Source organism: Sus scrofa, chromosome 1 (genome assembly GCF_000003025.6).
Source record: "Sus scrofa isolate TJ Tabasco breed Duroc chromosome 1, Sscrofa11.1, whole genome shotgun sequence".
Classification (NCBI taxonomy): Eukaryota; Metazoa; Chordata; class Mammalia; order Artiodactyla; family Suidae; genus Sus; species Sus scrofa.
In genome coordinates, this window is record NC_010443.5 from 120,062,193 (window position 1) to 120,084,355 (window position 22,163).

The 22,163-nt window shown below is 39.0% G+C and overlaps 1 protein-coding gene across 1 annotated transcript in view; it reads right to left on the reverse strand.

The window, feature by feature from the left end:
- Positions 1-22,163, reverse strand: part of SCG3 (secretogranin III) — a 44,734-nt gene that overhangs the window by 16,891 nt on the left and 5,680 nt on the right. Inside the window, exons 5-10 of the mRNA XM_001925911.4 lie at positions 20,127-20,269; positions 19,169-19,315; positions 15,438-15,615; positions 11,743-11,859; positions 5,960-6,043; positions 3,001-3,138 (exon numbers count right to left, since the gene is read on the reverse strand). Of these exons, the coding sequence (XP_001925946.1) occupies positions 3,001-3,138; positions 5,960-6,043; positions 11,743-11,859; positions 15,438-15,615; positions 19,169-19,315; positions 20,127-20,269 (807 nt within the window). The remainder of the gene's footprint in view (positions 1-3,000; positions 3,139-5,959; positions 6,044-11,742; positions 11,860-15,437; positions 15,616-19,168; positions 19,316-20,126; positions 20,270-22,163) is intronic.

A 22,163-nucleotide genomic window follows, 5' to 3' on the forward strand; every position in this document is an offset into this window, starting at 1 on the left:
ACAGACAAATGGATGGACAAACAAAATGTGGTGAATACATTCAATAGAATATTACTCGGCCTTAAAAGGGATGGAAATTCTGGAGTTCCATCGTGGCTCAGTGGTTGACAAACCCCGCTAGCATCCACGAGGACGTGGGTTTGATCCCTGGCCTCGATCAATGGGTTAAGGATCTGGTGTTGCTGTGGCTGTGGTGTAGGCTGGCAGCTACAGCTCTGATGCAACCCCTAGCCTGGGAAACTCCATATGCCGTGGGTGGAGCCCTAAAAGGACAGAAAAAAAAGGGGGGGACGGAAATGCTGACATATGCTACAACGTAGAGGAAACTTGATGACCTTATGTTAAGCAAAATAAGCCAGTCTCAAAAGGAAAAATACTACATGATTCCACTTATCTGAAATAGCTACAGTGATCAAATTCACAGTGACAGAAAGTAGACTGGTGGTTGCCAGAGGCTGGAGAGCCAGAGGGAGTTGGGTGTTACTATTTAATGAGTACAGTGTTTCAGTTTTTCAAGATGAAAAGAGTTCTAGAAATGGATGGTGGTGATGGCAGCACAATCAATGTACTTAATACCACTAAACTTTATCCTTAGAATGGTAAATTTTATGTTTTATGTATATATTCTACTACAGTTAAAAAAAAGATATTTATAAAAGTTTCCATTCATCCAAAGTGGGCCTAGGGTTGGGTAGAAGTATCAAGGCAGCATGACTGATCAGCAAAGATGACATGTACTTCACCAGTTCCCCCTTCCCGTGCCCATGGCAAACATTATTAATTAATCATTGCAACATTCTTTCCTCCTGAGTCCAGATGCAACCTCATAACCTTTTCCAACATAAGCTACTACCAATCAATAGATCTGATGTGTTAGCTATATCAATATAGGAGAAAATTGTGATGGTCTATGAAAACGCTGCTAGAGAGAAGAAGGGCAAAATAATCTAAAACGTCATGAGATAGGAAAAATCAACATGAACTAGATATATTTAAAAAATTATTTAAAAGAAGAAAAAAATTTTCTTTTTCAGCCCTGTCTCAAAAAGTCCCAATAACTCAAATACAATCAGTACCTTTGGACAACATCATCACTCATTTGAACCTAATTAACCTGGGTTTGATTTTCTGTATTTTCTACATAAAAGAACCAAAACTCTTTGTGGGAGAAGTGATTTCAAGTCTTGAGACAGGAAAATTCAGAATGAGTCTAGAATAGCCTGTTTAGGAGGTCAGGATTAACATATACACACTACCATATACAAAACAGAGAAACAACAAGGACCTAATGTATAGCACAGGGAACTATATTCAATAACTCGTCATAACCTATAATGGGAAAGAATCTGAAAAAAAAATATACGAATCATTTTGCTGTACACCTAAAACTAATACAACCTTGTAAATTAACTATAATTAAAAAAATTTATAAAGAGCCTATGCTTTAAAAACCACTAGGTACAGTGCTAAAAGAACAAAGGAGAAATTTGGAGGCTGGGTTCCCACTCTCCAAGATATACCAGTTTAAGCAGAAAAATCATCATCATCATCATTATCATCATGAACTGGAACAATTTACATAAATGGAGAAAGTTAAAGGGTTAACAAAGATAGTAGTAATATAAAAGAAAAATAGTCTGTACTTTTATCGTTCTTATTAAGTTATAAGGTATTAAATACAAAGCTAGTTTCTTTCTTTTCTGCATAATATACAGACACTGTTAAGCAGGGTCTTTTATCAAGTATGAAAGTGAACCTATTTCTAATGGGAGAAATTAGGAACTTGTATGTGGGCCAAGCAGTGTCTTCAAAATTGAGAGCACAATCAGCTCTTGTAGCCTCATACCATAATTACAGCATGGAATAAGCAGTCTGTCAGCTCATTGCCACTAATGATTGTCTGTAATAAACAATGAAAAAAGAGTCCAATAGCATGTTTCCAGATGATAAATTAGCTGAAAGTCATACTTGCCACCCTCTCCCACAAGAGAGCAATGACCCACTCCCTCAGCTTCCAAGGAATGAAACCTAGATGACCCTACTAATGAGACACAGATAAGACAGAAATAAGGTTCCAATTATACTAAGAGTTCAATATATCATAATGACAAAAAAAAAGTAGGTTTAAGCCATCTGTTCACAACTTCTGGTAAAGATACTTGAGTTCAAAAAAAGAATATTTGTCCGAGAGACAGATGTAATTTTCCATGATGTAACTAGTACACTTTATAATAAAAGGGGCTCAAACTTCTGGGTTATAAAACCAGATCCTCCATCCTGACTTAAAATCAGAGTTAACAACTTTGAATTTGCAACTTCATGGTCTTTTTCTTTGCGGTTATGGTAATGTTTCTCAAAACCCAGAAAGATGTGAATTTAAATCAAGTACATTTATTAGAGTTGAGCAAAAATTGGACCGCGGGAATATGTAAGAACAAGAATAAAAACAAATTTTATAATTACTGGACTAGTTTAGTGTGCGCTTTTTTGCTTTCTAAGGTATTTAGGTTATTTAAGGAAATAGGATGTGTTTGATTTATGATTTTTAAGCAAGCCCTTGAAAGCGTTTGTCAGATTGCAATTACTATAAATGATTAAGAAAATTTGCTTTGTTAAATCTGTAAATTTTGATGACTTCACTGTAATATGTGATTATTTAGAGGCGAGTTAATTATGTTTAAATAAATATTGCTTAGTAAGTTCTTAAGATCATAAATTAAACATTGAATAATGTACAAATGGTCATGAGCATTCCTTTCCAAACACAAAAGCCCATTGGACACTACAGACCTTCAAAAGATGAAACCAATCTGCCATTGCAGGAGACTCAAGACCATTAAAAAACACTGCTATTCAAATAAAGATTCATGTGCTGAATCTTTTTTATGTGGATGGTGCTAATTTCTTAGATTTGGTGGAACTGGCCTTTCAAATGACCCTTTAAGTGAAAGTTTTTGTTTCCCCAATTTCATTATCAACCTAGAGCTGTCATTTCCATACCTTTTGGCTCATCTGTCTTTCCTCTTGGGTTTGAGTCATCATCCTTTGTGGAATCCTTCAAAGTTCCATATTCCTTTTCCATCTTAGCAGCTTCTTCCTTGGTACTGTCTGTTTCTTCATGACTCTTTTCTGATGGGGCTGTAATCAGATTGTGCACTGTTACACCCCTGTTTCCTGTCTATTAATTCCTAATGTAGAAATACATTTATTGGAAATGTATAGTTTAAAGTCAGATCATTTTTTGAACTGAAAGAGATCTTAGTGATTATCTAGTCTGACTCTTCGCCCCCATTTCATGAAAGAGGAAGCAGGTCCAAAGAGGGAAGAGGTGGAGTTCCCCTTGTGGCTCAGGGTAATGAATTCGACTAGTATCCATGAGGATGTGGGTTCCATCCTTGGCCTTGCTTAGTGGGTTAAGGACCTAGCATTGCTATGGCAATGCTGTAGGCCGGCAGTTACAGCTCTGACTGGATCCCTAGCCTGGGGACTTCCATATGCTGCAGATGCGGCCCTAACAAAAACCAAAAAAACCAAAAAACCCCACCACCCCCCAAGTTAGCAGAAGAGCTGGGCCAACCCCCCACCCCCAGCTTTCTGGATTCTGGTTGTGTCTATTTCTTTCTGCCACACTGTGTTATTGTATAGATTATTCCCATCAATGTAGGCATTCAAGTGGGACATGTCAGGCCCCAAAGTAAATTTGAGTCTTAATTCCAAATGAAAATAACTCTTTGGTTGCTTCATCTTTCCTTGATGTTGTGTTTTTGAATAGTCTATTACACAGAGTAGCACCTAACGGTTTGGGGCTATGGCTAGACTTCTCTCCTGCCTCTTTCTTCATCTTCCCTTACCCCTGGTCACTTTAATGCAGAGAAGAGAATTTGACCCTGGCTGTCAAGAAGGGATAAGCCCCCCTTACTTACTTCTCATTTCCTTCTAGAAATATTTTTTTTTTGGTTGTTGTTGTTGTCTTTTTGTCTTTTCTAGGGCCATACCTGCAGCATATAGAGGTTCCCAGGCTAGGGGTCTAATCAGATGTAGGCACCGGCCTATACCACAGCAACACGGGATCTGAGCCGAGTCTGTGACCCACACCACAGCTCACAGCAACACTGGATCCTTAACCCACTGATCAAGGCCAGGGATTGAACCTGAAACCTCATGGTTTCTAGCCGGGTTCGTTAACCACTGTGCCACGACGGGAACTCCCAGAAATCTTATTTTGAATTCAACAATCATAAACCCTGAAGTAGGTAACCCCTTGAAAACAGTTGTAACTCATCCTTGAATTCAATAATATAGAGAAACTTGGGCAGTCTAACAATTATTGCATTTTTGTTTTTTGTTTTTTTGTCTTTTTTCTTTTTAGGGCTGCATCCACAGCATATGGAGGTTCCCAGGCTAGGGGTCTAATTGGAGCTATAGCTGCTGGTCTACGTCAGAGCCATAGCAACACCGGATCCAAGCCATGTCTATAACCTACACCACAGCTCATGGCAACATTGGATCCTTAACCCACTGAGCAAGGCCAGGGTTCGAACCAGCAACCTCATGGTTCCTAGTCAGATTCATTTCCACTGTGCCAGGGTGGGAACTCCAAGGTTTCTTTTTCAATAAAAGGTTATTATGGAGTTCCCATTGTGGCTCAGTGGAAACGAATCTGACTAGCATCCGTGAGGGCTCAAGTTTGACCCCCAGCCTTGCTCAGTGGGTTAAGGATCTGGTGTTGTCATGAGCTGTGGTACAGGTCGCAGACATGGCTCGGATCCCACATTGCTGTGACTGTGGTGTAGGCCAGCAGTTACAGCACCAATTTGGCCCCTAGCCTGGGAACCTCCATATGTCATGAGTGCGGCCCTAAAAAGACTTAAAAAAAAAAGAAAAAGTTATTACTATAGAAAAATAGGACAAAAAAGAAATTATTGTTTCACTTTGCAAAATATCCACTGCTAGTATTGTAGTATACACATGTGTATATGCACATATATATTTTGATTGATAATTTTTTTCAGTTATGCAATTTTGTTCCTTGCTTTTGTCATTAACATCATTATGGATGTTTCCAGATTATTGAAAACTGCTTGAAAACGTCATTTTAAAGGGCTGTGTATTCTTTTTTTTTTTGTCTTTTTAGGGCCACACCTGCAGCATATGGAGGTTCCCAGGCTAGGTGTTGAATCAGAGCTACAGCTGTCGGCCTATACCACAGTCACAGCAACACACGATCTGAGCCACATCTGCAACCTACACTACAGCTCATGGCAATGCAGTATCCTTAACCCACTGAGCGAGGCCAGGGATCGAACCTGCGTCCTCATGGATACTAGTCAGATTAGTTTTTATCAAGTATATGTATATAATTTCCATGATATGGACACAAAATTAAAGTATGAGTTGGTGATCTTTTCTCTTTCTGTGCTTCCCTCATCTCTGGAAGGATCCTTTGCACAACTCTGCCCCACAGCAATTGCCAGGCTAAGCAGGGTGAAGGGTGGAGATGCAGAAGTGAAGAAACTGAGAGAAGGGGACAAATCATACCACATGGGGGCGGGGGGCACAGAGGAGGGAGAGAGGAGAGCAAATCGGGGGGTGGTGGAGGGGGAATAGAGGGTCAGGGACAGTGATCTGGACTGAGGTGATGTGGAAAGAGAAAGAGATACCTAAAGGAGAATTTTAGGAAGGATTGCTCCATTTGTGATATAGCTCTCACCTTTTCATTCTTAGCTACTACCTAAGAATCTTCGGTAAAGACCTCATTTCTTTTCATTCCTTCTTGGGATCAGATTGCTGTGCTGAGACTGGCCACGGTTATAGGTACTTAATCTTATAGTTGGATTTCAGGTTTTCAAACTTTTTGAAATCTGCAATTCTATTTCAGTGTTTACCAAAGTTCATGATTTACCACTCAAAAGCTTTTTATTTGGCTAAAAGCTGGAAAAAATAGTAAAATTAATCATACCTGGGAAAAGCTTGCTTTTATTGTCAGTAACATTTTTTTCTAGCTTATTCTTAGTCTGAAGAGCAATTGTTTCATCCAAGTTTTCTGGAAGAGGGGAGGAAAAGAAATAACATTTTACGTCCTGAAAGATGATTTCAAAGTTTTGCTAAAAATGTTTAAATCTCATCAGAAATATCATAATCACAACTCCACAGTATTAACACTCTAGCAAGTTGCTTTACTATGGATTTTATTTCTAGGAATCAAAGACTCTCAGGATGGAAAGACATAAAGTTTGAGGTCCTCAAGTTCAACTTTGTACTCAGTTAATAGCAAATGTCCCTTCCACTTTTCTGTAACCACTGCTAGATCACATCTAGGGTTGGGGCCTATGCCAGATGCCTGTGGTTTTGGCCTACTCAACACCCTTTGGTCACTACACCTTGATTTTCTTCTGGAGAACCTAGTCTTCTCCCACTCTTAGCATATTTGGCTCCAGGGGTAGCAGAATAACCCCAGCTTGGATCCTCCAACCCTCGGGCTGTAGTGCTGGGTTCAAGGAGGAGCATATGACTCAAGCCAGGCCAGTGAGAGTTAATGCTAGGAAGAAGAGGCTCTCTTTCCACTAGGCTTGCTATACTGTGAGGATATGAGATTGGGGCTCTGCCAGCCTTTTTGTTTCTGTAAGGGAGCAGCTTATCTGGAATGATATGTATATACACAATATATACAATACAATGTATACAACCTATACAATATATACAATATCAATATACAGAAAGTCAGTGAGATGGGGAAGGATGAATTCCTTACACTATTGGGAGGCTTCACAAACCTGAAGCCAGACTACCACTGCTCCTGGACTTTTCACTTGCATAAGGAAATTCCCTTTTCACTTAAGCTGAACAGTCAGATTTCTGTCATTTGGGGCCCTCACCCATTCACGAGGCAGCTAGGTCTATTGTTAATCTTAATTTTTTTTTTTTTTTTTTTTTTTTGGCCACACCTGTGGCATGCAGTTCTCCGGCCAGGGATCAAACCCATGCTGTGTTTTCAGTCTGTGCCACAGCCGCAGCAACACAAGATCCTTAATCCACTGCTTCCCAAGAGAACTTCCTTAAATTTTTTTTTTCATTGAGATAGAATGTTGTGTAAGTTTAAGGTATATAAAGTGTTGATTTGATATAGTCTGCAATATGATTACCACCATAGTGTTAGCTAACACCTCTACCATGTTAGGTATCTTAAGGGTGAGAATTTCTCTGCTCATATTAGGCAGAAATCTGTATCCTTGACTTTGTCCTAATTCTACTCTTTGGAGTAACATCTCATAGGTGTTACCAGACAGGAACCTAGACTGTGACCACCTCCAGGTAGTTAATGAATTAGAATCCACATTCTCGGTGTTCATGTTATTTGACTAGCCACAAATCCATCTCCCTAATAGGACAGGGCTTTTTTGCTATTTGCAAACAAGCATTTCTTTGCAATTAGCCTATAAAGATTCCATTGTTACTTTGTATTATTTTTTCTCCAAGAAAACTCTTCCTTCTACCCCATCCCATTCCTATTTTGAGAAGAAAATCATTCTATTGTGTGACATATTCTGCTTTCACCTTTAAGATAGTGACCATAGCTGGCAAACTTTATAGTCACCCTACACTGTTGGGGCCAGAACAGAAAAGTAAATCACTGTCTTTGTCATTGTTTGTCACTTGCTGAGATCTGAGGTGAGGAGGCTAGTTAATACTCTCTAGTATACCCATGGTGCCCTGAGCCCTTGGGGGCCTGAGGATGGACCTCCACGGCAGTGCAAGTCAAAAGCTAATGTGCTTTTACAGAAACATTCTTTGCATACAACTGATTGCATGATTTTAAAATTATATATATATATATATATAATATACACATATATGAAAATGAACAGAAAATCATAAAGAAACTATAACATTTATTATGCCCAGGTAATATTTTGCTACATTTCTTTCCAACTTTCTATATGTTTATCCATTTTTTAGCACCAAAATTAAGGTCATATTCTAAATGGCTTTAAGCATTCAACAGCATATCCCCATGTCATTAGTCTTTACAGTATTTATTAATAATTATATTAAACATATTATTAAAAACACAAACATTAAAATTTTAGTCTATCATAAGAATAATTTACATTAATAAAGGAAACTAAAGATGATTCAAAGAAATGGAAAAATATCCCATGTCTTGGATTGGAAGAATTAATATTGTTAAAATGGCCATACCACCCAAAGCAATCCACAAATTTAACATGATCCCTATCAAATTACCCATGACATCATTCACAGAACTAGGACAAATAATCTTAAAATTTATGTGAAAACATAAAAGACCCAGAATTGCCAAAGCAATCTGAAGGAAAAGAACAAAGTTAGAGGCATAACCCTCCCAGACTTCAGACAATATTACAAGCCTACAGTAATAAAAACAGCACAGTATTGGCACAAAAACAGATATATGGATCAATGGAACAGAATAGAGAGCCCAGAAATAAACCCACACACTTGTGGACAATTAATCTTCCACAAAGGAGGCAAGAATATACAGGGAAAAGATAGTGTCTTTAGCAAGTGGTATTGGAAAAGTTGGACAGCTGCATATAAAACAATAAAGTTAGAACACAGCCTCATACCATACACAAAAATTAACTCAAAATGGCTTGAAGACTTAAATATAAGACATGATACCATAAAACTCCTTGAAGAGAACATAGGCAAAACATTCTCTGTCAAAAATCATACCAATGTTTTCCTAGGTCAGTCTCTCAAGGCAATAGAAATAAAAGCAAAAATAAACAAATGGGACCTAATCAAACCTACAGGCTTTCATACAGCATAAGAAACCATAAACAAAATGAAAACACAACTCACAAAGTGGGAAAAAATATTTGTAAATGATGTGATCAACAAGGGCATAATTTCCAAAACATACAAACAGCACATATAACTCAATAACAAAAACAAATAACCCAACTGAAAAATGGGCAGAAGACCTACATAGACATTTCTCTAAAGAATACATACAGATGGCCAATAGGCCCATGAAAAAAATGCTCATGATTAGAAAAAGGCAAATCAAAACTACAATGAGGTACCACCTCACACCACTCATAATGGCCACCATTAAAAAGTCTACAAATGATAAATATTAGAGAGGGTGTGGAGTAAAGGGAACCCTCCTACACTGTTGGTGGCAATGTAAATTGGTGTCACCACTATGGAGAAATGTATGGAGGTTCCTCAAAAGACTAAGAATAGGAGTTCCTGTTGTGACTCAGTGGGTTAAGAACCTGACATGGTATCCATGAGGATGCAGGTTCAATCCCTGGTCTTGGCCAGTGAGTTAAGGATTCAGCATTGCTGCAAGCTGTGGTATAGGTCACGAATCTGGCATTGCTGTGGCTGTGGTATAGGCTGGCAACTGCAGCTCTCATTTGACCCCTAGCCCAGGAACTTTCATATGCTGCAGGTACAGCCTTAAAAAGAAAAAAAAAAAAAAAAAAAAAGACTAAGAATAGAACAATAGGAGTTCCTGTTGTGGCACATTGGAAATGAATCCGATTAGGAACCATGGGGTGGTGGGTTCAATTCCTGGCCTCACTCAGTGGGTTAAGGATCTGGCATTGCCATGAGCTGTAGTGTAGGTTGCAGACACAGCTCGGATCCTGTGTTGCTGTGGCTGTGGTGTAGGCCAGCAGCTACAGCTCTGATTAGACCCCTAGCCTGGGAACCTCCATATGCCATGGGTGCGGCCCTAAAAAAAAAAAGGCAAAAGACATAAAAAAAAAAAAAAAAAGAATAGAGCAATAGCAATCCCTCTTGTATATCTGGAGAAAACTATAATTTGAAAAAATACATACATCCCAATGTTCATTGCAGCAATATTTATAATAGCCAAGATATAGATGCAACCTACTTGTTCAATGACAGATGAATGGATAAAGAAGATGTACATTTATTCAATGGAATATTACTCAACCATAAACAATAATTAAATAATGCCATTTGCAGCAACATGGATGGATCTAGAGATTACCATACTAAGTGAAGTAAGTCAGACAGAAAAAGACAAATATTATATGATATCAGGTAGATGTAGAATCCTTATGATACAAATGAACCCATTTACAAAATAGAAGCAGATTCACAGACTTCGAAAACAAACTTATGGTTACCAAAGAGGAAAGGTAGTGGAGAGGAATAAAATAGGAATTTGAGACTGACGTATACACACTACTATATATAAAATGGATAATCAACAAGGACCTGCTGTATACCATAGGGAACTCTACGCAATATTCTGTAATAATTTATATGGGAAAAGAATCTGAAAAAGAATGGATATGGGTATATGTATAACTGAATCACTTTTTGTACACCTGTTACTAAGACAACACTGTAAATCAGCTATACTCCAATATTGGAGTTCTCTTGTGGTGCAGCAGGTTAAGGATCTGATGTTGTCATTGCAGCAGCTTGGGTTGTTGCTGTGGCGTGGGCTTGATCCCTGGCCTGGGAATTTCCAAATGCCTTGGGCGTGGCACACATTTTTTTAAAAAAACTACACTCCAATATAAAACAAAAAATTAAATTGAAAAATTTAAAAAGAATACAAAAAAGAATAAATAATTTACATAGCCTCCTCTTATGGGGCAGCTAGTTCATTTCAATTGTTTTGCTTCTATAAACCAGTGCTATCCAATAGAACTTTCTGCAATGATGGAAATACTCACTTCTGTGCTGTTCAATATGGTAGCCACCAGGTACTTGGGGCAACTGAGCACTTGAAATATGCCTAGAGCAACTGAGAAACTAGATTTTTAAATTTTGCTTTATTTTAATTATTTTTAAATTGTAACATGTGACTACCACCCTGGACAGCACATTTATAAATAATAGTGGAAATACCTGGCTTGCAAATAAGCCTTTGTGGTATCTCTAATTTATTTCCATAAGATAAATGCCTTAAGTGTGAAATTTCAGAGTCACTGGGTATTATTATGAAATGACGATTGATTTAAAAAAATGTTTTTGATCTACTATTAAGTGAGTCAAGTAGGCCACATAGCATGGTATGTAACTTGAGCCCATTTTTGCTAAATAAGATTTTAAGAAAGACATAGGTATGCGTGTATGCATATAAACACAGAGAAAAATATCTGAAAGTCTGTAAATCAGAATGTAATATGGTATTAGTATTATGAGCATCTTTTCACTGCCTTTTTAACATCTCTTTGCATCGACTGATTTTTTTTTAAATGTTCTTTTATAATCAGAAAAAAAAACTGTAAAACTATTTTTCATGTAGGGAAAAAAATGGAGTACATACAGAATAATTCTGGATTACTCTGTCCTATGAGATTTTCTTTTTTGTTTAATTCTCACTCCCCCATCAATGACTAGAGTAAGGAGCCATGACTTCATCTTGCCCAAAGGAGAGCTGAGATGAATGGTATTTATTGATTAGCTAAACCAAGCAGGAAAACAAAAGGCTTTTCTTCTTTTAACAACCTACATGCAGAATCAAAGATTGTTCAAGTTTACCTATAAAGTTCAAGGAATCAATGGATTTATAAAGATAAAGAATTGGAAACATCAGGTTAATTTTATTTTTATGCATTATCAAGCTTGGCAATTCTGGTTACACAGATGATTCAGGCTATTTTGACATAAATGATCTAATTAGTAAAATAATTATTGCCAAATCTCTAATTCATTTCAGACAATAAAAACTAACTACAGTGAAAACAAAAGAAATAAGACTCTCACCAAGGTAGGAAACACCTTCTTCTGGTGATATTGTGCCATACTTTACCATCATCTTCACAAAGTCAATCAACGTTTTCATGATAGTAATCAGGGTTTCTTTCTCTTTTACCTCTTTTTCTATATAAAAGGACAAAATAATTAAAAAAACATAGTGGAGTATAATTTCATCTTTCAATGTACATTTCTGAAGTACAGCATCTTACTGAAATATTTCTCCCTATAATTATAGCTAAACCATTTATAGCTAAAATATATTGAATTCGGGGAATTCCCATCATGGCTCAGCAGAAACAAATCTGACTAGTATCCATGAAAATGTGGATTCGATCCCTGGCCTCCCTCAGTGGGTTAAGGATCCAGCTTTATCATGAGCCGTGGTGTAGTTTGCAGATGCGGCTCAGATCCTGTGTTGCTGTGGCTGTAGTGTAGGCTGGCGGCTGTAGCTCCGATTGGACCCCTAGCCTGGGAACCTACATATACCGCAGGGTGTGGCCATGAAAAAAACATATATATTTGGAATTCACAAAAAGGCTTAGACTTGATTGGGAACACAGGTATAGTTATAAGTGAACTTTTCCAGAAATGGGTAATTATAACTTCTCCAAAAGGGCTTACCTTAATCTAAAATATGTTATTTATTTATATATTTTATTTTTGCTTTTTAGGGATACACCTGAGGCATATGGAGGTTCCCAGGCTAGGGGGTCTAATCTGAGCTGTAGCTGCCAGCCTATGCCCCAGCCACAGCAACATCAGATCCAAGCCATATCTGCGACCTATTATACCACAGCTCATGGCAACGCTGGATTCTTAACCCACTGAGCAAGGCCAGGGATCAAACCCGACACCTCATGGTTCCTAGTTGGATTAGTTTCCACTGCACCATGATGGGAACTCCCCTAAAATATGTTATTGATAGGGTAGATGATAGAGACAGTTTGCAACTTGAGATAATATGAGCTGAAAAGGAAAGTAAGAAGGTTCGTAACCCAACAACATTTCTCTACTCAAGCGCATGTTTTTGAGGGCAAAAATGACCTGTTTTCATTTATTACATTTAATATTTGAAACAGGAACACACATGTATCTTTATTTTTTTAAAGGCAAGGTTGATTTTTAACAGTAGTACATATTGCTTTTTTTTTTTTTTTTGGTCTTTTTAGGGCCACACCCACAGCATTTGGAACTTCCCAGGCTAGGGGTTGAATCAGAGCTGTAGATGCTGGCCTACACCTCAGCCACAGCAATGCCAGATCTGAGCTGCATCTACAACCCACACCACAGCTCACAACAACCTCAGATGCTTCACCCACTGAGCAAGGACAGGAATCGAATCTGCTTTCTCATGGAACCTGTTAGTCAGGTTTGTTACCACTGAGCCACGATGGGAACTCCCATACTGCTTTCTAAACTTCATTTCATTTGAAAGAATATATGCATATAGTAAAAATATTCCAGTGGTACAAAAGTAAATAGTGAAAGCAATATTTTCTTCCTTGCCCTCCCCTCAATTCCTACCTCCTATAAGGCAACCACCTAACAGTTTCTTGGAACCGCTTCTTATTTGACACACTGTTCTATATCTTGGTAGAACAAGATGGCCAATGATTCCATAGTAGTTCAGTAGTTGTGCTAATTCTCAAATCTGAAAAAATCTATTTCCATTTTTGAAGAATAGAAAAACTAAGTTGCTAGAGGACAGCTTCCCTATTCTTTTAGCTGCCATGCAGGGTTTTCATAAAGTACTCTTAGCCTTTCCCCCCATCCTTCATCTTCCCCACAGATAAGGTTGGTAGGCAGAAGCCATTAGTCTACATTTCTTGAAAGATGCAGATTTGGAATCTCTCTTCTTTCCACTTTCCTGGAACAGTGGAAGGCAGGGACCTGAAAAAAGTGCCTCCCCTGCAGACTCAAACTATTCCAGGGCTGGCTGTGTGAAGGGCTAGACTGAGGGGAAGGGAGTGGGCAAGCCCACTGCTGACTCTCTCACTAAGCTACATTCTATAACCTAGTCTGGATCAATATCAGAGATGTTTTGATTTTCTGCTTACTTTGTTTTTTCTCAACTGGTCAGACCTTGAGTGAGAAAGACCTCAGCATAAGTATTTAAATTAAAAATCTAGAAAAATAAATACAATAATAAATGGGGTCAAGGAAACTAAAAGATAAAAACACAAAAAATTAAAGAATATTCTTTAATGGTTACATTAAATCTTATGTAAGATCTTTACAATCTTAAAAGTACATAAAAGTCACAAAGGTGGAAGAAGGGAGGGAGGGATAAAAGGTAGGGGAGAGAAATCCTGGAGAGGGGCAGGTAAATAATAACTTCAGCAATCACATTACTTGCTCAAGGTTATTCATATAAATATTTGGTATCATGCTGATATACTTCACTGACAAGAAGTGACTCACCAGGATGACAGATATTCTAAGCTGGGTATCTGCCAACCAATGGGACAAGATGGCCCAGAATGGACCCTCAAGTTGTACCAGCCCTGCAGACACCAGCAGAAGGGCAGGTGCCATTTGGCCAATGTCTGAGATTGAAGGACAAAAGGATGTTCTCCAAAACCGAAAGCTCACTTCAGGGAAACTTCTTGGGGAAATATGTTACAACTACAGAAATGTGTACTACAAATGTTCGATCTGAGGAGGAATCTTTAAACAGGAAGAAGAAAAGGCATAAGGCAGCACAAGGCATTTGTCTGGACAATAATGACAACAGACAAATGTGTATATTATTATGTTCCTTGCAGCGTAACAAAAAATAAGCATGAAATGGAACTTTCAGACAGCTTATTTTGGTGCACACATGAAAGAAAAGAGAGAAATGCATTAAGGGCTTTGTTTTTTCCAAAACCAAATCATTTCCCAAGAGTGTGTTGAGCTCCTGATGTTCATTAGTGCAATGTTTAGTTCACCTCAACTTATTTGAAGACTGAAGTTGAAGACTTCTAAAAAGTAAAATTCTGAATCATTTCAAAATGATCAGTTATGTTCCACATACTGTTTCTATTAAGAGAGAACAATAAAGCTTTTAAAAAGAAATATTTGCAATAAAAGTTGAGTCCGAGGAGTTCCCATTGTGGCTCAGGGATAATGAACCTGACTGGTATTCATGAGGATGCGGGTTTGCTTCCTGGCCTCATTCAGTGGGTTAAAGGATCTGCCGTTGCTGTGAGCTATGGTGTAGTTTGCAGATGTGGCTCAGATCCCAAGTTGCTGTGGCTGTGTTGTAGGCTGGTGGCTACAGCTCCAATTTGACCCCTAACCTAGGAACTTCCATAAGCCCTGGGTGCGGCCCTAAAAAGACAAAAAGAAAAAAAAAAAGTTGAACTGGGTCAGGCCAGTGACACTCTCTGATTCATCTCTACATCGGTACAAGGTTGACTCCTGTACCCTGAACACAGCACCTGTTCAGTAACTGTTTACTGAACAAATAAACGAACCATCTGTTAACATGAAGATAAAATTATCCAGAAATTCCACCTTTCCTGATTATCCTTTCCTAAATATTTCCATGACATGTACACCTCTTTGAAGAGAATCAATGTGAACTATTTTCCCCAAAGTCGTAACATATGTCATTGAGAATTGAATTTAGAAACTGAAAACAGGAAGAAAAGTAAACCCACCCACACAATTCCTGGAATTACTATTTCCATTCCACATGGTCAGAAAACACTGTTTACCTGAATCAATACTTTTCAGTAGTGCATAGAAGTTTGGGAAGAATTGGAGTTCCTCAAAGTCATCTTCACTGTAGGTTTTTGTTCTCCTTTCCAAGCCATTCGTCAAGGTTAAGGTGTTAGATACTGTTTCATCATTTTCTCCATTAGTAAGACCATCTTGAATTGCTGCCATTGGAGTCTCCAGCGGGGAGGAAAATCAATACAGAATAAACATTTTGTTAGGACTAATGACATTCCAGCCTGATTCTTTCCTCTGTGATGCCCTTGAATGTGATGTGCAAGAAAACCTCCTCCTTGGCAAGCTCCTGCAGGATCAAACTCTTTTCCAGGCATGTGGGCCTCTAATCACACAGGAAGGCCATTGGAACTTACACATAGGTGCTTTACCTGAGGACATTTGCTCCTGCCCAGGGGACGATAGACAGGAAATTTCTAGATTCCTGATTTGGCCAAGTTCCCCTCCAGCAGTTCTCACTAGTGTCTCTTTATCAAATTGCCTTTCACCAAGAAGGAGAGCTTTGAGTTTACAGAATCTACCAAGAGGTATGGTACCAAGATACAGGAAAGCCAACCACGATGTATAACACTAGCAGAGCAGTCACACTCTGGGTTTGTTTTTGTTTTTGTTTTTGTCTTGCTTTTCTAGGGCCACACCCACGGCATATGGAGGTTCCCAGGCTAGGGGTCGAATCGGAGCTACAGCTGCCAGCCTGCACCACAGCCACAGCAACATCAGATCCAAGCCACATCTGTGACCTACACCATAGCTCATGGCAACGCCAGATCCTTAACCACTGAGTGAGGCCAGGGATCAAACCCACAACTTCATCATTCCTAATTGGATTCATTTCTGCTGTGCCGTGATGGGAACTCCTTTTGCAGGGGGGTATTTCTGAGTGACATTTTATTTTCATTTTTAAAGTTTGAAGTACAGTTGATCACAATGTTGTGATAATTTCTGTTGTACAGCAAAGTGATTCCGTTATACACATAACCATATCCATTCTTATTCAGATTCTTTTCCCATATAGGTTATCACAGAATATTGGGTAGAGTTCTCCGTGCTATACAGCAGGTCCCCATTGACCCGCTATCCCATATTTAGTGTGTATATGTGCCAAACCCAAAAACTCTCTAAGTCTTTTTTCCTAGACCTGATATGTGTCCAGTGTTCCCTATCTTAATGATCTGCTTTCCATTTAGTGAAATAGAGAAAAAAATGCAAGAGTATTTCTTGCCTCTTTTCTCTTCATTTGCCTGCATTCAATCTATCAGTAGCCTTATTTGCCATACTTCCTAAATTTATCCCAAATTTGTATATTCCTCTCTTTCTCCACTATCACATTCTAGTGAAGCTATCTTCACTTCTTGCTTTCTAACTGGTACACCACCCACCTTCTAATCTATTCCCAACTCTGCGTGTTCCACATTGTAGCCAGAGTTTTTTTTTAAAAATATGATCATGTAACTCCTTTGCTTAAAAATCCCTTAGTGTCTTCCAATTGCTGTTATGATAAAAATCAGAATCTGCATATGGTTAACAAGTTCTTGCCTGGTCTGGCCTGCATCCTCCTCAGTCTCATCTTTCTCTCTGTGTGGCAGCCTCACTGTCCTTGTTTCAGTTCCTTGAGTACTCCACACATCCTTTTCAACAAGTTCCCTCATGTTCTCAAGTTAACTCCTATTCAGCTTCAGTGTTTGGCACAGGTCCCTTCCTCCAGGAAGACTTCCCCAAGTCTAAGTCTAGGATGGACAGGTTCATTTTTTATGAGGTCTCATACAACTGTGTTTCTTTCCTCAGCGCATTTAATGTAGTTTCAATTAAAATACGTGACCATCTGAGGAGTTCTTGTGGTGGTGCAGCAGAAATGAATCTGACTAGTATCCATGAGAATGCAGGTTTGATTCCTGACCTCTCTCAGTGGGTCGGGATCTGGCGGTGCCTTGAGCTGTGGTGTAGGTCGCAGATGTGGCCTGGATCTGGTGTTGCTGTGGCTGTGGTATAGGCCAGCAGCTGTAGTTCACATTCGACCCCTAGCCTGGGAACTTTCATGTGCTGTGAGTGAGGCCCTAAAAAGCAATCAATCAATCAATCAATCAATCAAGTGACTATGTGAAGGCCATCTACCTCTTCCATTAGAACTTACCTCATGAGAGCAGGATTATATCTTTTTAAATGATATAAGTACCCCAGTGCTATATAATTCCCCCAGGAGTATATCTTTTTAAATGATACAAGTACCCCAGTGCTTGGTACATCATTGGTACCTCAATAAGTATTTATCGAAAGAATATTTCATTTGTATTGAGGCTTTTAGCTAACATGAGTGAACAGGTCAAGCTATGGACATTTTAGAGATGGGAAGGAGGGAGTACATGATGGAAGTGAAGGACCATAAAAATTACTATTTCAGGTTTAGTTAAGACTAGTAAGCTTGAGTGAAAGTCCCAAGTTCTTTGATAAATTTAGAAAGTTTTTTTATGGGGGTGGATCTTCAAAAGCTGTTTTGAAAGATGGCAGGGAGTGGGGATTAGAAGTAGAGACAGCAAAGGAGAGCTCTTAGGCTATCTAGTCAAAACACAAAACAATTCATACCAATTTGTTTTCTAGCCTCCATTAAAATAGACCCATAGGTCTATATTTTCTTTTTCCTTGGATTTAGGATAGGATATTGGACGGGATGAGGAACCTTGGGGTGTGGGTACTCTGCTGGAGAAAGTGAAAGAAGTAGTGAGGAGTTTGATGTCCTCCTATTATATGTGCCATTGACATATTTTAAAAGAATTCAAGGAAGAGAGAATGATTTCAGTAGCTTGGCTGAGGCCAAAGAAAAGATAAAGAGGCGAGGAATTCAGCAAGAAGAAGGACAAATGAATGACAAGTCTAAGTAGACGATGGCAGCTCCTGAGCCAATGAGAAGAGGAAGGACCAGATAGAAGAGCCCAAGGCAGAGAGGCTGCATCTGGCACAGAGGTCTGAGGAATATAAAGGCTGATATGGCAAGGCATCAAGTCAGCCCAGATTTCTTCTGGGGGCGGTTTGGGAGCAGATGATGACATCTACTGTGAACAGAAGTTGGATACCATAACAGCTGTAAAATATCTGGCTCCAGTGCACTGGGATTATACAAACTGTCATGTGAAATAACCATTTCACATAGTATTATGTGCTGTTTTATTCTAGGGTATAATACATAATCTTTACTATGTGATACAATATAACATGCAGATTTATATTCTTTTCAAAGCGAAGTTCATTTATATCTTTGAACTTATTGGTATTTCATTAAAATATATTTTAAGTAGGTCAAAAATGTCACATACCGTAAATCTACTTTGATACCAGTTGAAGTTTTTTTGTTGTTCTTTTTAGGGCCGCACCCATGGCATATGGAAGGTCCCAGGCTAGGGGTCAAATTGGAGCTACAGCTGCCAGCCTACACCACAGCCATACACAGCAACATGGGATCTGAGCCACGTCTGCAACCTACACCACAGCTGATGGCAACGCCAGATCCTTAACCCACTGAGCGAGGCCAGGGATCAAACCTGCATCTTCATGGTTACTAGTCAGATTCGTTTCCGCTGAGCCACAGTGGGAACTCCCCAACTGAAGTATTAATTATATACAGATTGTATTAATTATATGCAAATGTAAGAATGCACATGCACCCAGGTAAACACATAGAGATACATACATAACATATGCATATACATTCACATAGACATACCACTTTCTCCGGTATGTTGCCAGCCTGACTCTCAGTCCTGCTTGTTGGTTTACTGAGTTCTTCATAATTGTTGGCTTCTTTAGAGATTAATTTTTGTAAAACCTCCGCAACTTCATCTTCCAGTGTGTGTGCCTGGCTTTCTGTGATCTGTGATAAAGAGTCAAAACATATATAACTGTTTTTCCCATTTTTGTGATCTCAAAAGTTCTAAACTCCTTAGTTGAACATACATTTTTAGAAGACAAGAGATTGTTCTGGTCCCTCTTCTCGACAGCCCTTGCTTCTGCCTCTACTACATTCTGGCTGTCACAGTGACTTCCTAGAACTCCAGGAAGAAGTGTCTTGGGCCCACTGTACATGCCGTCAGTCCTATCTGTTGGAACCCAAAGAATACTTACTTTGAGAAACAACTTGAGAGTTTCTCAACCCTCAGCTACAGGTAGGTAACCTTTGTAATCTGCAGATTTAGCACCCTCCTAAAACCTGTCAGGGCTGTGTTATGGATGGGGAGCCAGGCTGGGGCAGGGTCAGATTGGACTGCTCAGAGCTTCCCAATCATTTGTATGGCTTTGCATATCTTATTGCCTTCTCACCTCACACATTTCTTTTACTTCTAATTAAAGCCTAACCATCCTTCTGAGCTCACTTCAAACCCCTCCTCCTCTGAAGCTGTTTCTTATTGCCTAACTGGATATAATCTATCCTCTGGCATGTTGAACCACTTGGATGGTTCTTATGCAATTTGTATTATGAGCACATGTGTACTTGTCTAGTGCCTCTGATAAACTATAAATTCCGAGAGGGAAAGAATGGTGGCTTACTTGTTCTCAAAAAGTATGGTGACTGGTATAAACTAGATGCATTTTAAACCCTTGGCTATTTGCATGAAGTGGCTTGGCTTCTTAGTGTATTCCAAACTGTAGTAAATGTTTAGTTTATTCTCAACCATATGGCTTACCAGGCCAAGATTCAGCAGTTTAGAAACGATCTTGTCAAATACTCCTCTGTCATTTTCCTCATAAATCCGGGTAGCAATTTTTTGAACAATGTCTTCAGCAGTTAGAGGAGTTCCATCTAGCTGATGAAGGCCATCTGGATCATCTGGACAGAGCAATCACAATTTCACATCGTGGTGATACCAGACCTATTTCTCAGATTGTATTAGATTTATAATCTATATCTTGTATACTCAGATATGTTTGGAATGTATTTAAGGTAGTGTTTGATTCACACAAACTCTTGGTTTGAAATAAAAATTGACTTCAAGTTAAGAACCTAAGATGATAGTGGAAATTCTGAAAGCTTCTTCGGTAATTATAAGAGGAGGATCTAAAGAAAACACAAAAGGCCTCTCTATTTTTAATACTAATAATACCAAAAGTACAATACTGTTAGATAGCGTGCCATGTTGTTCAAAGCACATTTCTATATATTATATAGTTTGATATTCTGTTTCCCCACAAGGAGTAGATTGGTATTACTGGCACCTGGTCTCCCTTTGTAGGCAAATTCCTGGGCTGAGGATGTGGATACCCGCCTCACAACCAGCCTCAGAGAGTATATACTGAAGAGTTTATGACTTACCTGGAATAACTGTTTACTTGTAAGTAAACATGTGTCAAAGCAACTTTGTATAAGGTAGCTTAATGTGATAAGCCTCTTTCTCCAGGCAATAAGGAACTTATTTAATGTGCCTGGAATTTAAACTTTGAAAATGTGACGACAGATTTGCACAAAAGCAATGTGTAAATCTATGTAAATCTCTGCAGAGAAGCTTGCGAATGTATCCTTGGCTTTCCTGGGAATACATTTGGCAGCATTCCTTCAGACTAAAGCAAGGGCCCATCCTGAGGGAAAGGAAGGACACAGTAGGGTTGGTGGCAAGAAGCATTAACACCATGTTCACTGAGCACTCCCAGGAATCACTTGGTCTTTTCCAATCTATACCTCACAGAATGGTATATTCATATGAGCAAGTTTACAAGGCACTCGTTTCTGCTTGCCACCTCTAGGCAGCTTGGAAAGATCAGAAATTTAGCTCCAGTGATCCTCTTGTTAGCTATGTATCCTTGGACCACTGTAAAGGAAGGTAATAAGAGTATCTATTTCATGTTATCAGACAAAGTAAGATGTAAAAGAACACTTTTTTTTAATGGCTGCACCTGCAGTATATGGAAATTCCCAGGCCAGGGACTGAAGCCAAGACACAGCTGTGACCTACGCCACAGGTATAGTAACCTTCGCCGGATCCTTTAACCCACTACCCTGTTGTGGGACAGAACCCGCGCCTCTGCAGCAACCCCAGCTGCCACAGTTGGATTCTTAACCCACTGCGCCACAGCGGAACTCCTAAAAGCACCTTTTAAATTGCAAAGTATTATATGAAGGTTAATGTAGTTTTATTATTATGGACAGTAGATTTGTACTAGAAATAAAGGAACTGCAATTATCTTCTAGAGAAAATAGATAATGAATCCCTAGCAAAATTCTGCCCAGATAATTCTGATCATATTCACTCAAGGAAAGACAAGCCTAGTGCACATGTCTATTGCGATTGTGCCCTTTTCTTTCATAGCTCCCAGGAATTTATAGCTTTTTCCAAGACTCTATGAAGATGGAAGTACACGCAGTCTCAGGCAGAATGTCATTTTGCCGTTTGAAAAGAAGCTTAGGGAAATGAACAGGGTGATTATACACAGAGGGATAGAAGTTTTCAGACAGTATATTATTGCTGAGTTGTTGTCCAGCCCATGAGCTATGAACCCTTTGGACCCTGTGTACCAGACTGACTAATGAGCAGAAAAGTCCCTTTGAAAAACTCTTTAAAATCAGTTCCCCTCCTGGTGGACTGAAAATTGGGTTCATCATCCAGTTTTTCAGGAGCAGAGAGTATCACTTAGGTCTGATTTTTCCATTTGTGGGTTACAAGTCAGACTCTTGGGAATACGTGGAGCAGAAACTGCCCGGCAATGCAGAAGCGGAAGAATTTATTTCC